Genomic DNA, 14131 nt, shown 5'->3' with positions numbered 1-14131 from the left:
CCCTAGTAACCACCTAGCAACACACTAAATGTAGGTTGACTAACACCCAGACTACTCTCGTAACCACTTAGCAACAAGCTAAAAATCAGCAGACCACCCTAGTGTAACGATGGTCAGATGGAGTGCTCTGGTTGTCCACCAGAGGGCACTCCATTCTACATCATTGTCATTGTGTCATGGACTTCATTTCCCACAAGCCACTACCTGGACTTATGCCTGACTGAACACACCTGTTCCCAATTATCTTGTTACCTCTGCCTATATAAGCCTGTTTGTTTCTGCTATTGATTGTGAAGTCTTAACATAAGGGGTCATGAACTGCCTTTTTTTGTACTGTTCTCTGAGGTCCACTTATAATACTATACATTTTTTTACATCAAAACCATCATAATTTAGAAGTAATAGGTGATTTTCTGTCCTGTTTTGACTCATCAGAACGCTCTGTTTGAATAGGCGTGGCGGATAGTAGACTCGGAAGTTAACAGTTGTGTATGTTTGACAGCCTACAGCCTTCATAGATGGACGCTGCTGAGGTTAAAAAACGCATACATACTCAGCATACGCATACATTTGGCACGGTCTCCCTGCTGCACTAATAGTAGTAAGGTCTGAGGGTTGTCCCCCCTAAAAATATGATTAAAACCACGCTGTGCATTATAAATAACAATGATTTACAACACAAATGGGGCAAAAATGCGTTTTAAGTTTAGAAACATTCTGAGTCTCCCCCTCCCTTGCCTCACAGTGCTTTGTTCCAAAAATGCCTGCTTTCCTTTTTTTACATCACCTACACACACACAAGTCCGGTGAGAGAGAACAAAGTCAATAGTTGTGGAACCCCAGTAAGTAAGGCTGTCAAGGCTATTTTATTCACTTAAACATCAGATGAGGTGATTATTTTCTCTTTAATACAGATGATGCCAATGTATTTTTCAATGAGTTGCTATGTTAGCAATAATAACATTACCTGCTTGACGGAAAGGGTTGCCAGGTATTTACAACAAAACCCGGCCAATTGCTACTCAAAACTAGCCCAAACTAACGGCGTTTCGAGGGGGTCCCCCGGTCCCTCCGGAGGCTAAAATACACATTATCGGGGTCGCTTCAACCCGCGGACATAAAAAACCATCCCCGCGGGGTGATAAAGTAGCCCAATAGTGATAAAGTGTTGGGGAGAAAAACCCCCAACAGTGATAAAGTAGAAAACCATGGACTTGGCAACACTGTGACGGATAGTAATGTCTACAACGGACACGAGAGCTGTCGCGGCGCGACCACAACAGCTTCTGCTCAGTACATATCAAACGATCTGTAATAACAGACAAAGCAATAGTGACCACGTAATAAAAACAGTTACTCACACTTGTGTGGTGCGGCATTACTGTCAGATCCAATATAATCGCACAACATCGTCTTTTAATTTGAATCTTTCTGAAAATCCTGTATCGAATTGTGCCTTGTTTGTAAATGATTCCACGGTAAAATGAAGTGACCAAAGAACCGAGTTCTTACTGACGCTGGTTGGAACATCATTAAAAATAAAGTACATCCACTCTTTCCTAATATTGGGATCAGAAGGAAGGCGATGCAAAGACTGTGTTTTTCCAAAACTTGGCTCTGCACAGCATCTTGTTGTCTTCGGAGCATCTATATCGTTTGATTTCTGCGTAGACCTGTGTTTGCCTCTCTCATTATTTACACTACATTCATGAATTGGTGGGTGGAGCTAAACATGCAGTGATGTAAAAGCAGGCATTGATCATCTTCTGCGGAGGCGGGGTTTAGCCACACTATCACGTCATAAAGTGGCACATTCCACAACCTGTCGTTTTGGCAGATTGGCTTCAATATAATCAGTTTTTTGACTAAAGAGAAGGTTTTGAGTTCTGAAACTTACAAGATGTTTTTATAGTACAATGACTTCTTATATGTCAAAAGTTTTGATTCCTCAGTTCAACATAGTGTCACACTGCAATCTTGAGTCTTGTTTCATGGTCTTTTTTTTTTAAGTGCCCAGGACACCCTAGCAACCAGGCTGCAACACCCATAACAACTAGCAATTGCCCTGACACACACCACTCGTATTTGCTTTGCAAAATTGCATTTAATTTTACACAACCTCAATCTTTTGCATCTGACTGGAAAGAATATAACTGCTTCGGCAATTTACATATTGAATGTTTTATTAGTAGTTTCAGTAAGTAAACAGAGCCCTTTAAAGTGACCTGCACATCTTTCAGTAAACAGCAAAATTGCAAAATGGTTACTGGCTGTGTGTATTGATTGTGAAAATGATTTTCCCGAAAAATAAATGTTAACCTTGTTCAGAGCCACAATCCTTTCAGGCTAAAGAAGTCTTTTTTTCCGGAGTGAGTCGCCCTTAATGAGCTGCATGCAAATCACCCGCACTCTGTAACGCATCCAGTGCTGATCTGTTTAAGCGCTTAAGGGGAGATTTTGATACCCGAGTTAAGAAGCGAGATTTAGAGAACTACAGGGGGCTGGATCACAGTTCTGCTAAGCGGCCACTTCCCCTTCCACTCACCTGCGCAGACACAAAGCCCAGAGAAGCTGTGATTCTCTGTCACGTATCAGAAAATTACAGCTTCAGTCTCCACACTGCTGTGAGAGCTTTTGGCCATGAAAACACAGCTCGTTTCTGGCTCCATTAATTTTGTTTTGCGGCCAAGCATAAAACATTACAAGCATATCTTCCATCCCGTTGACTAATGAATGCCCCGAGAGTATTCATGTCACATGCATCATCAGCAAAGCTAAGATTTCCAACAAACATTTATGCTTGAATATATCTGATTTGAACATGCATACTTTGTTATATTTTGGATGGAGACATGAATGCATGGATGGATTTCATCACGAAGACCGGAAAATGCTTTCCACTCACATTAAGATGCAGTTTGTTTGCCCACTGGCCGATAACTTTGTACTCAGCTGTCGATTTGTTGGTGATCTGATACTGGAAGATGTCATAACGCCCTGGCGCATCTCCGTTCTGATTGAAGACCACTGGAGTGCTTGCACTTCCTGCAAAACAGGATATGACAAAATTATCAGACTTACATTTTTAGTCAGTAAAATATCAAGAGAATTGTCAGTGTTACACACTTTTCTTCACACTCATACTGAAGGAAGGAGCCAAGCCGTATTGAGAGATTAAGATGATGCAAAATTCAAAGTTTGAATTTCCAACAGTTGAATTAAATAGGCAAGGCGTCTGGTATCTACACATGTGAATTTCTCACAGCTCCACACAAACCTCTGCTGTGCAGTATAGTGTTCAGGATCAGGTGTCAGAGGTGTAAATAATATATGCAGCTTCTCGCTGTACGTGCAAAAATCACGGCAACCTTGTGAGGAGGTAAGAAGATGGAAAGGTAATAAAATTCATCAACTTTCATTGAGGTGAGCGTCTTAAAAAAAATACCCCCATACCTCTCTATCGCTTTACCTTCACCAATGATGGTGATTTGGTTGCCTGGCTCAAACTTGAATTTGGACCTGCATTCGAAAAAACACTTTTTGATCAAATTCATGAACCAAAAATGTCCAAAACACCACAAAAACACCATAATAACCACTTAGCAATATGCTAAAGCAGCCAGAACACCCTATTAACTCTACAACTACATAACATGGTAAAAATGCACACAACACCCTAGCAACTGCATTGCAACATGCTAAAAACTGCCCAGTAAACCCTTGCAACCACCTAGCAAATACATAACAGCATGCTAAGAATGTACACAACACCCCAGCAACCACATAATGTTAAAAATGCACACAACACCCTAGCAACCACCTTGCAACTGTATAACGCTCTAAGAATGCACACAACACCTTAACAACCACATTGCAACAAGCTAAAACTGCCCAGTAAAACCTAGCAACCGCATAACATGCTAAAAATGCACATTGCATCCGGAAACCCGATTTCAGATGAGATTAATGAACCAAAAATGTCAAATGAACTCAGATTTGCATTAAAAATGTTAGTGTAAAAACACTTTTACTGAAAGCCCTGCGGCCTTCAACTCCGATCAAAGTTTTATGAGTGCAATAACAAACCTTGAACATCCAAAATTTAGGGAAGTCATTGAACATATAGACTACGGTTGAAAAGTCTGACATTTCCCTAACTAAACAAATATTTTCCTTATAAATGTCAAGAAGTGCACAAAACATGTTGATCCATTATTCAGCATGAATCGATTATGACTCAAAGAGCATATTGTGTAAATTTGACATTTTTCACAATCCAAAAACGTTTTGTGTGTTTATGTGTGTGTTACATTTGATCTGTTTTCTTTTAAAAAATTTATATTTTAAATCACAGATTGTCAATGTAGACTCCTGGATCCCACTGTATATGGTGAAGTTTCATTATTATTAAAAAAAATACTGCTGTATTGTGCATCAAAGCTTCTGTGTAACTCACGGAGATCTGGGGTGACAGTTTGCTTCTGAAATCCACACCGAACTGAAAAAAGAGAAAAATGATGTAGGACTGATAAATCCATCTGTCCCTGTTGTTGCTCGTAATGAATAGGAGCAAAGTTCACTAAAGAGTATTGCAGCATAATTACAATGCATTTTTAAATTGCATCCTCCCAAATAAAGCTGAAATTCAGCATGTTCTTGTGTCACAGCTGTAGATACAGGTACTGATAACAATTATTTGTCAGCAAAATCAACTCGCCGCAGGTCAGGTGAACCGACACAATCTCAAAACCTAATAGACCTGGTGGATCAGGTTTAATGAGTTTCATTTAAACATGAAAAGCCTCAATGAAGAACAGAAATGTAGGCACCTAACTTACACCTAACATTTAGTTCACCCAAAAATGAAAATTCTGTCATTTACTCACCCTCAAGTTGTTCCAAATTTTGGGGTGAATTATCCCTTTAAATTCACTTGTACTAAGCGTTTCAAAAAGTGAAGTTTTTACATTTTTACACACCTTTAATCTTTGGAAAGTCTCTTATTAGTAGTTTCGGAAATCGACAAGGACGCTTTTGACCCATCATCTTAAATTACAGATGCCCTGAATTCAGAAGAACATGCAAGGACATGTAGGTTTTAGATGAGATGGCAAATATCTTGTGACAAAGCAATTTGTTTCTCATTCTCATTCTTGGAAACATGAATTACAATTTGAGCCTGATATCTGAGGTGAGAGAAAAATCTCAACCCATCAAAAAATCAATTTTCTTATCAAACTGATCACATATGAGCCCAAAACTACAATTTTTGAGAACCTCAACTGGGTAACTGGGTTTATTTTTCAAACCTGTTAGACTACCTAGAATGTTGTAAATGGACACTGGAGCTGCAAAACAGACTTGATGTTTCATTATGAGAATGAAATGACACAAGCCCTTTAGAAGTGCTTTAGGATCTGCATGAGAGAGAAAATAATGTGGCGATTTAATTGCTTAAGAAAAGCAGTAGACTTAAATAGATAAATGGTTCAGGAACTCTCTCCCTGGGGTCCTGAAACACAACGAACCAAGCACATCTCAACTCAAATATGTAATAGACTAAAAATGAAAAACCATCTACTAGGCCAGTAATCTAAAAGTCTAATGTCTTCATGCATTATCTTGAAAAGCACAAAAGTTCAGCCACCCAAAAACAAACAAACACGCCAAAAACCAGTTATAAAGTCTCTTATATTAAAGAGGATGCAAATAATGATTTTTTTTGTGTGAACTGATTACATTTGAAAAAAAAAAAAACACCCTGAAGGGCATTTCAATACATACTCATCAAACTTGAAAAAAAAAAACGTAAAAATGTATTTATTTCTTTAGGTGAATGGTGTAAAAGTTGCCACCATGCTTGTGGCTGATTGCCAGGGTGTTTATCAGCTGGTTTCTATTTGGTTGCTAGAGTGGTTAACACCTAGCTAACAAAAATAGTTTCTAAGGAGGAGAAGGATGGAAATAATTTATATTTATATATTTATAATTTATAATGATTATATTTTAAATCCATTTTTAATTTCGCAAACATTATGGGAAGGTTACATTTGGATGTTTTCCGAACATTCAGAAACAAGTAGTTAGTAGTTACATTTAAAAAATGTTCTACATTAAAAAAAAACATAAACATTGAACAGTTTCGATCATAGGAAGGCGAATTCATAGATACTAGACATGAAATAGTTACTTATATGAATGTGTGGTTTATCGTAAGCACGGATAAAAATAGTCTATAATACAACAGATTAAATACAACACAGCAATAATATACACAATGGCCTGAAGAAAATGGTTGTTCATTCAAAGAAGGTTTTCCTATGAATTAATTAGTAGAAAAGTCAGTTTCTCCTGTGCATTTGTGCCTTTCTTATGAGGAAAATGAGGGAGTTTATCCCCTGCATTCCTTTTAGGCCATAAAACCAGTGATATCAGCATTGGTTACCATGGAACCAGAGGCCTGTTCTGCTTTTCTGAGGTGTTAGGTGCATTTCGGGGGAAGGGTCCATAGACCCTCGTAATTGGCCATTTGGTTAGGTGATGGGGAGTTCGATATTATTTGTTAAATATAACAAAAAGTTGTGTGTCTGATTGGTCCAAATGCTACAAATGTTCTATTAATTACTGGTAGAACGTTTGTTTATAATATTGAGAGAAGCTTTCACTTTAGCCAAAGTTCTGAGAATGTTCCGTTAGCTGAGCAGGTGGTTGCTTACTGTCCAGACATAGCATAGTTCTTTTAGTCCACTGCTTCTTAAAATTGTTGTTTTACACTACCGGCTACTTCAGTCTGTGTACTTTAATACACAAGTTTCACAATTTGAGTTGAATTACTGAAATAAATGAACTTTTCCACGACATTCTAATTTATTGAGATGCACCTGTATTTCCTTTCCACTGCAGCCAAGTGAAACAGAACTCTTAAAATACAAAGACTCTCTCCCAAAAGCTGTTACACCCCTGATACTTTGAGTTTGTAGAAATCTTGCAGCCATCACTAATAAGATGCTTCTATTTTTATTTGCTTGGGATCTGCACATTTAGCCTTTCAAGATTCCAGCCATTGATTAGCCAAACTTCACCATCATCTTCCTCATTCTCATTCCCCAGCCTTCATTACAGCAAGTGAGCCGCTCTTGCGGCTGATGAGGGGATCGTTTGTGTGGAGGTCAGACACAGATACACCCTTCATGGACCTCAGTTACCACATCCCATTTTTATATACAAAAAAAACCCTTTGATTCATCCACCATGAAGGAAAGTGAGAGTAGAGGAGGGCAAAGCCTCCAGAAGCAATATTTTCAGAGAATATAATGAGCCAGATTCGGCAACAGCTTGTGCAGCAAGCATCCAGACAGCTCTGTTCTTTTATTTAAGTAGACATCAAGTGAAGGAAAATACCGCTTCTCTCTGCAAACCCAAGACGCTGAGTGTTTTGTGTTTGCTGTGCATGTGAGAAATGCCTGTAATACGGCATCCATCGTCTTCAAATCTCTCCTCCAGGGTGCAAACATCATTCCCTGTACGGCAAAGGTGGTTACAGCTCTCTGAGGATCACCGTGAGCTTGTTGTCACTGCATATCAGCATAATACAAGCAAATAAGGCAGTGTGCAATCAGTGATGGTAGATTATTCTGTTATTAATTTAGCAACAGCAAACTGATCCTTTCCTGCATAAGAAAACTATCATGCTCATGTTGTGATTGGCGAGGATAGTGGCACAGAAGATGCAGCAGTTTATTGAATTCATCCAGCGATATTGATCAAAGCTTGGCTTTCCAGGTGGACCGGGGCAGCGGGAAATTGAGGATTACAGGACACCGGGCAGACATAACAATAGAGTACTCTGTGGGATTAACCTTTCTGCCAAGCCTTACCTGCTGCTTCTGTCGGCCAAAATCACTGTTACTATTGCACATATTTAGGGTCATATTTAAAACGCTAATACTTGAGCCACATACTTAATATGCACAGTTTAATGCTGGCGGGCTATTTTGAAGTGGACCAATAAATAAATATCTAGTAACAAGCCAAAAAGTCTTATTAACCACCTAGAGTACCTTGGAAATGACATAGAACACCCCTAGCCCTCACCCAGAACACCATATACTCTATAGCAACAATTTAGAACACCCCAGCAACCACCCCAACTGCTTTAGTAACTAGATAGCACACCCTGGCAACCACCCAGAATACACTAGCAAGTACCTAGAACACCCTAGCAACCACCCAGAAAACTCTAGCAATTACCCAGAATGCCATAGTAACAACCTAAAGCATGTAAGTAACCATCCCACAGGACCTAATAACTAACCAGGAGACTTTAGTAACCACCAGAATACACAACAACCCAGAACATACTAGCAACCACACAGAAAACCCTAACAACGACCTAAAACACATAGCAACCTCTTAGAATTCCCTAGTAACAACCTAAAACAGAAAATCAGAAAAACCTAGCAAAGACCTAGACCACCCTAGCAACCATTCATAACACTAATACCCTAGGAATCACCCGGAATGCCCTAGTAACCACTCAGAACACTCTAGCAACCACCAAAAATAGCCTTGCAATGACCTACACCCCAACAACAACTCTGAACATTCAGGAAATGACCTAGGACAGCCTAGCAACTCCTCAGATTGCCTTAGCAACCACCCAGAACACTCTAGTAACAATCAGCTACCAGGAACAGCCTAGCAACCACCCAGAGCACCATAGAAATGTACAAAAATGCCCTAGGAACCACCCAAAATAGCCTGGGGCAATTAGAGCAGCCTAGCAACCACACCAAACACCCTAGAAACTACCACCCAGAACACCTTAGCAACCATGCAGAATACCCCAACAAGTGAGTTTTGCGGAGGCAAACATCTATAGTGCTTTTCCACTGCTTGGTACGACTCGGCTTGGCACGGCACGGCACGGCTCGACTCGGTTTGCGTTTCCTCTACAGTTTAGTACCGCTTTAGAGTGGGCGGGATTATTCACGTCGTTATAGTTGCGCCGCCTCTACTGCCACGACTCCTGAAAAACGTTTTCATTCCGCGTCGCCCCATCAAGCTCTTGCTGGATCCGCTCCTCTGCTATCAAGGAGAGGAATGTCTGTACTTCTTCAACAGACCACGAAACAGCCATTTTTTGGTTGCTAAAAAAAGGTGTGCTCGTTCAAAACAGTTGCGTTCGATCCCTCCAGCTGTGCTGATTTAAATCTAGCGGTTCTGTTGTGTTTGTGTCGCAAGTTCAGTGACGCAGATAGTGACGATTCTCTCCGGCCAATCAGTGATCAGCAGAGTTTACAGGTCGCGTTTTGGTAATGGTATGGTTCACTTGGAACCTCAAACGAGGTGGTACTAAAAAAAGTACCAGGTTCCAGGTACTTCTAGTTCTAATAAAAGTTCACTAGTTCATATTAAAAGTTTTCCATCATCCTGGAACTACAAAGCAAGTCAAACATACTGCCTTTACTCTTATTTCAGTCTGTCTCAGAGAATTTATTTCTGTGAACAAGATATAATACACCTCCTAAGGCCATTCCTTTATTATTTCAGCGCAGAATCATTTGAGAAGAGAATAGAGCTCTGTTACGGAGTTAAATGCCTGCTGCTGCACTCCATTTTAAGATTCACCGTCACGCTGCCTCAACTTACAAGGGGATTTGTTTTACACAACACAATTATCATCACTTTTTTTGCCCAGCTTGTCTGAATGCACATTTCCACAATCTCTCTTCCCGCTCTGTCCATCTCACAACACTAATCTAAAAATAAGCGTATGTAGAGAGCCACTGGAGCGGGTGTAATTGTGGCTGAGCTGCCGATTACCCCTTGGCGGCAGGCAGTGATTCTCTAAGTTGGACGTCTGCCTTTGTATCAACTTCCATTTACTGATTCTGTGGCCTCTTTGCTCTTCAAAAGCTTCTGTGTGTGCATGCATACTGAACTATGGGTATGTTTGAAATGGCATACTAGCATGCATACTAGCGATGTCAGCATGTATTAAATATCCAACTGAACCAGAGCACCCTAGCAACCACCCAGAACACCACAGAAACAGCCTACAATACCCTAAGAACCACCCAGAATGCCCCAGTAACCACCCAAAACATTCTAGTAACCACCAAAAATACCCTTGTAATGACCTAAAACACACTAACTACCCTGAACATCTAAGAAATGGCCTAGCAACTACTCTGAATGCCTTAGCAACCACCCGTAATGCCCTAGTAACCACCCAGAACACTCTAGCAAGCACCAAAATACCCTGGAAACGACCTAGAAAACCCTAACTAGCCTGAACAGCCAATAAATGACCTAGCAACTACTCTGAGTGCCTTAGCAACCACATGTAATGCCCTAGTAACCACCCAGAATACTCTAGCAACCACCAAAATACCCTGGAAATGACATAGAAAACCCTAACTACCCTGAACATCCAAGAAATGAACTAGCAACTATACAGAATGCATTAGCAACCACCCAGAACTCTGAAGCAACCACCAAAATACCCTGGAAATGACCTAGAAAATACTAACTACCCTGAACATCCAAGAAATGACCTAGCAACTACGCTGAATGCCTTAGCAGCCACCCAGAACACTCAAGCAACCACCAAAAATACCCTCCTAATGACCTAGAACACTCTAACTACCTTGAACAGCCAAGAAATTACCTAGCAACTACTCTGAATGCCTTAGCAACCACATATAATGCCCTAGTAACCACCAAAACACCCTGGAAATGACATAGAAAACCCTAACTACCCTGAATGTCCAAGAAATGACCTAGCAACTATACAGAATGCCTTAGCAACCACCCAGAACACACAAGCAACCACCAAAATACCCTGGAAACAACCTAGGACACCCTAACTACCCTGAACATCCAAGAAATAACCTAGCAACTACTCTGAATGCCTTAGCAACCACACATAATGCCCTAGTAACCACCAAAACACCCTGGAAATGACATAGAAAACCCTAACTACCCTGAATGTCCAAGAAATGACCTAGCAACTATACAGAATGCCTTAGCAACCACCCAGAACACTCAAGCAACCACCAAAATACCCTGGAAATACCCAAGAAATTACCTAACAACTATGCGGAACAAAATCAAATTAAAAACATGTTTAATTAAAATTAAAAATAATGTTGTGTAGTCAAATTAATAATAATAATAAATGTAAAAAAAAAAAAAAAAAAGTTAAATACAGTTTATGGCCTGTAAGAAATATGTATTAGTATGTTTATTTCAAATTCCATTAGCAGGTGTGACACTGTAGGTACCTCTCACAGACAGTTTTGTGAAATCATGTGACAACAATGTAACGTCCTAATCCAAAGCATTCTGTGCACCATTTCACGTACTATTTTAAATATTATTATGCATTAGGCAGTGCACATTTCAAACACATTTTATGCACTCACAAACTCCGTCCATTCCATCTCACACAAACACACCTGTCACTCACACATATGCGCATAGTGCAACCCTTCACACTTCTAAAAAACCTCTTCTGGACCTCTACACGCACTCATCCATTTCTTCCCATTCGCCGTCATAATCGGTCAGCGCTGTGTTCATTATCACACACTGGCTAGCAGTTAATGCAGTGTGTGTGGTCTGCAAAGGGACAGAGGAAGTGCAGTGACAGGCAGTAATGAGAGAGCTCCAGTTCGGGTGACTTAACTCATCAACCGGAGCTCAGATGTAATCGTTCCACAGTAACAGCAGACACAGACACTTTAATGAGGAACCTTTCGCTTTCCCTGTGATTTCAGCTATGGCCAAACGGCAAGACGTCGCACATCCATCAACCATTACCACTCAATAGCACAAAACTCTGAGTGACTGTGTTACTTTATATGAGCAATAGGGTGAATCTCACAAAAACATGTCCAGGTCACATTCCACCTCAAATTCATAATTGCTCATTTTCTCTGTTATTTTACACAAATAAGATGAAGGGGTTTGTGTGTGTGTGTGGTGACATTATTTTAATGAGAAATAAATTAAACCCGTTAAATTAAATGGTCATTATCATAATGCATCTAGATGTTCTGCTTTGAGTTTTTTGTTGTTGTTTTTTTGCTATTGCCATTATTCTCAATTATGATTCTTATTAGATTTACATTACTGTATTCACATTATTTAAAGCATATAATATAATTTTAGCATTAATAATAATGAATAATACAATTATTTTTAATGCATGCATACACACACACACACACAATGTTTATCATTATCATCAATATTAATATTTTATTATATTATTTATTAATCTTATTTTTAATTGTCAGCATGGTAATATAACATTTTCAATTAATTTTTGAATTATTGTAATGAGAATTTGGAAGGGGAAATGTGTTTTATGATAATAATGCCACAATACAAAACATCACAACAATATTATTATTGACATTCTATGACATCAGACTATTTTCATTATTATAATGTCCTAATTCCTAAGTCATTACTATTATTTAATGTTTTGAACATCCAAGAACCCTAAATATTAACCCTGAGTTTTACCCGAGTCAGTAAGCAACCACCCAAAACACCTAAGCAACCGCATGGCAACATCCTAGCAACCACCAGCAACACTTTAAAGTCAGGCCAGGGAGTTTTGTATGGTCAAACACCAGTGCTCATTGCTCATAGCAGTGACGGCGCTACACCGGGGTTAGGGGGGCTATAGCCCCGTCAGAATTTTGAATATCCCCGGTTTAGCCCCGGTTTACTCTGACATCATTAATATCATTTATTTTCTTAGCACCCCCACATATTGGTCTAGCCCCCCCTTAGCACCGGTAGAGAAAAAATGCTGGCGCCGTGCCTGCTCATGAGTGACGAAAATGTAAATATCTAGTCTTTTTTCTAGTCTAAACTCAGCCTGAGAACAGCTGGCACATTTCTGTGGCACGTGCTCAGAAGACACTTAACGGGGTTAGTTTACAATGCCGTTTCTCACAGAAGGGATCATTTTGTCTGGATCCTGCAAAGAAAACAAAATAAAACAGGCTACACACTGGTGAAAGAAGCGGTGCATATGAAGACTTCAATCTGGGAGGCATGGCTTTGGGAACGTGCCATTAACAACCGACCATAAAAGTGTCGTCATAACAAATGGTGGGTGTCCAGCATTAAGAGGCAATGCAATATCTAAATAGGCCTAATACTGATCTACTGCAATGTTAATCAGCATTCATTTACACATTCAGCATGATTCGTCTCTTGGATCTGACAAAGTTTCTGATTTCTTGAAATGCAGCCCATGTAGAGCAGATTGTTGCGCTATAACTGCACCAAAACCATTGAGCTGGAGCACTAACTGAAATCGAACCACATTGATGGACCATAATATCTCAAATAGAGATGAATGTGAGCATGCTGCACAGTTTAATAAAGATTAAAATGCGTGCATTAACCGTGAGGTGCTCTTCGGTCAATTTTGAACATTACATTTTAGTTTAGTTTAGTTTTTTTAGAATTTTTGACTTCATCGGAATGGTACAAAACTTGGTAAAGGTTTAGGTGTTTGCTATGTGAACACAGACACACAAATCATGGTTCAAAAAGGTTAAATGGTCCTGGATAAAAAAAAGTCACACTTGGATTTTCATAATAATAAACTTAAATTTAAACTTAAACTTAATTTTTTTCACTTCAACAATAATCTCCCAAGTGTCTACTTTAAAATGAGATCAAGCTTAAGTTTGTGCTGCAAAACATTCAATATTTATCACAGTTTAAGTTGGAAATTAAATTTTTAGGTCTATGCTCAAAAAGCAACATATATTAAATGGATCATAACTATTCCATAAATATAATTCAGTATCATAAAATCCCCTTTAAATACAAAATATTAAATGAATAACATTACCAAACTAAAATATAGTACATTTATTTAATCAAAATAACAATGCAAATGCCACGAGAGAAGCAAAAGAGGGTTACATATACAGTACACTACTGTTGAAATGTTTCGGGTCAGTAAAAAGCAAAGAAATTAATACATTTATTCAGCAAGGATGCATTAAATAGATCAAAAGTGGCAGCATAAAGACTTGCATAAAGATTCTATTTCAAATAAATGCTATTTTTTCCACCAAAATATTAAGCAGCA

The 14131-nt window shown here is 39.2% G+C and overlaps 1 protein-coding gene across 1 annotated transcript in view; it reads right to left on the bottom strand.

Moving 5' to 3' along the window:
* LOC107580973 (metabotropic glutamate receptor 8-like) overlaps positions 1-14131 on the bottom strand; it is a 114126-nt gene that overhangs the window by 23070 nt on the left and 76925 nt on the right. Inside the window, exon 8 of the mRNA XM_016266581.1 lies at positions 2906-3045. Within this exon, the coding sequence (XP_016122067.1) occupies positions 2906-3045 (140 nt within the window). The remainder of the gene's footprint in view (positions 1-2905; positions 3046-14131) is intronic.

This window comes from Sinocyclocheilus grahami, unplaced genomic scaffold (genome assembly GCF_001515645.1).
Source record: "Sinocyclocheilus grahami isolate Dianchi unplaced genomic scaffold, SAMN03320097.WGS_v1.1 scaffold33.1, whole genome shotgun sequence".
Lineage (NCBI taxonomy): Eukaryota > Metazoa > Chordata > Actinopteri > Cypriniformes > Cyprinidae > Sinocyclocheilus > Sinocyclocheilus grahami.
This window is presented reverse-complemented; position numbering and strand designations above follow the sequence as displayed.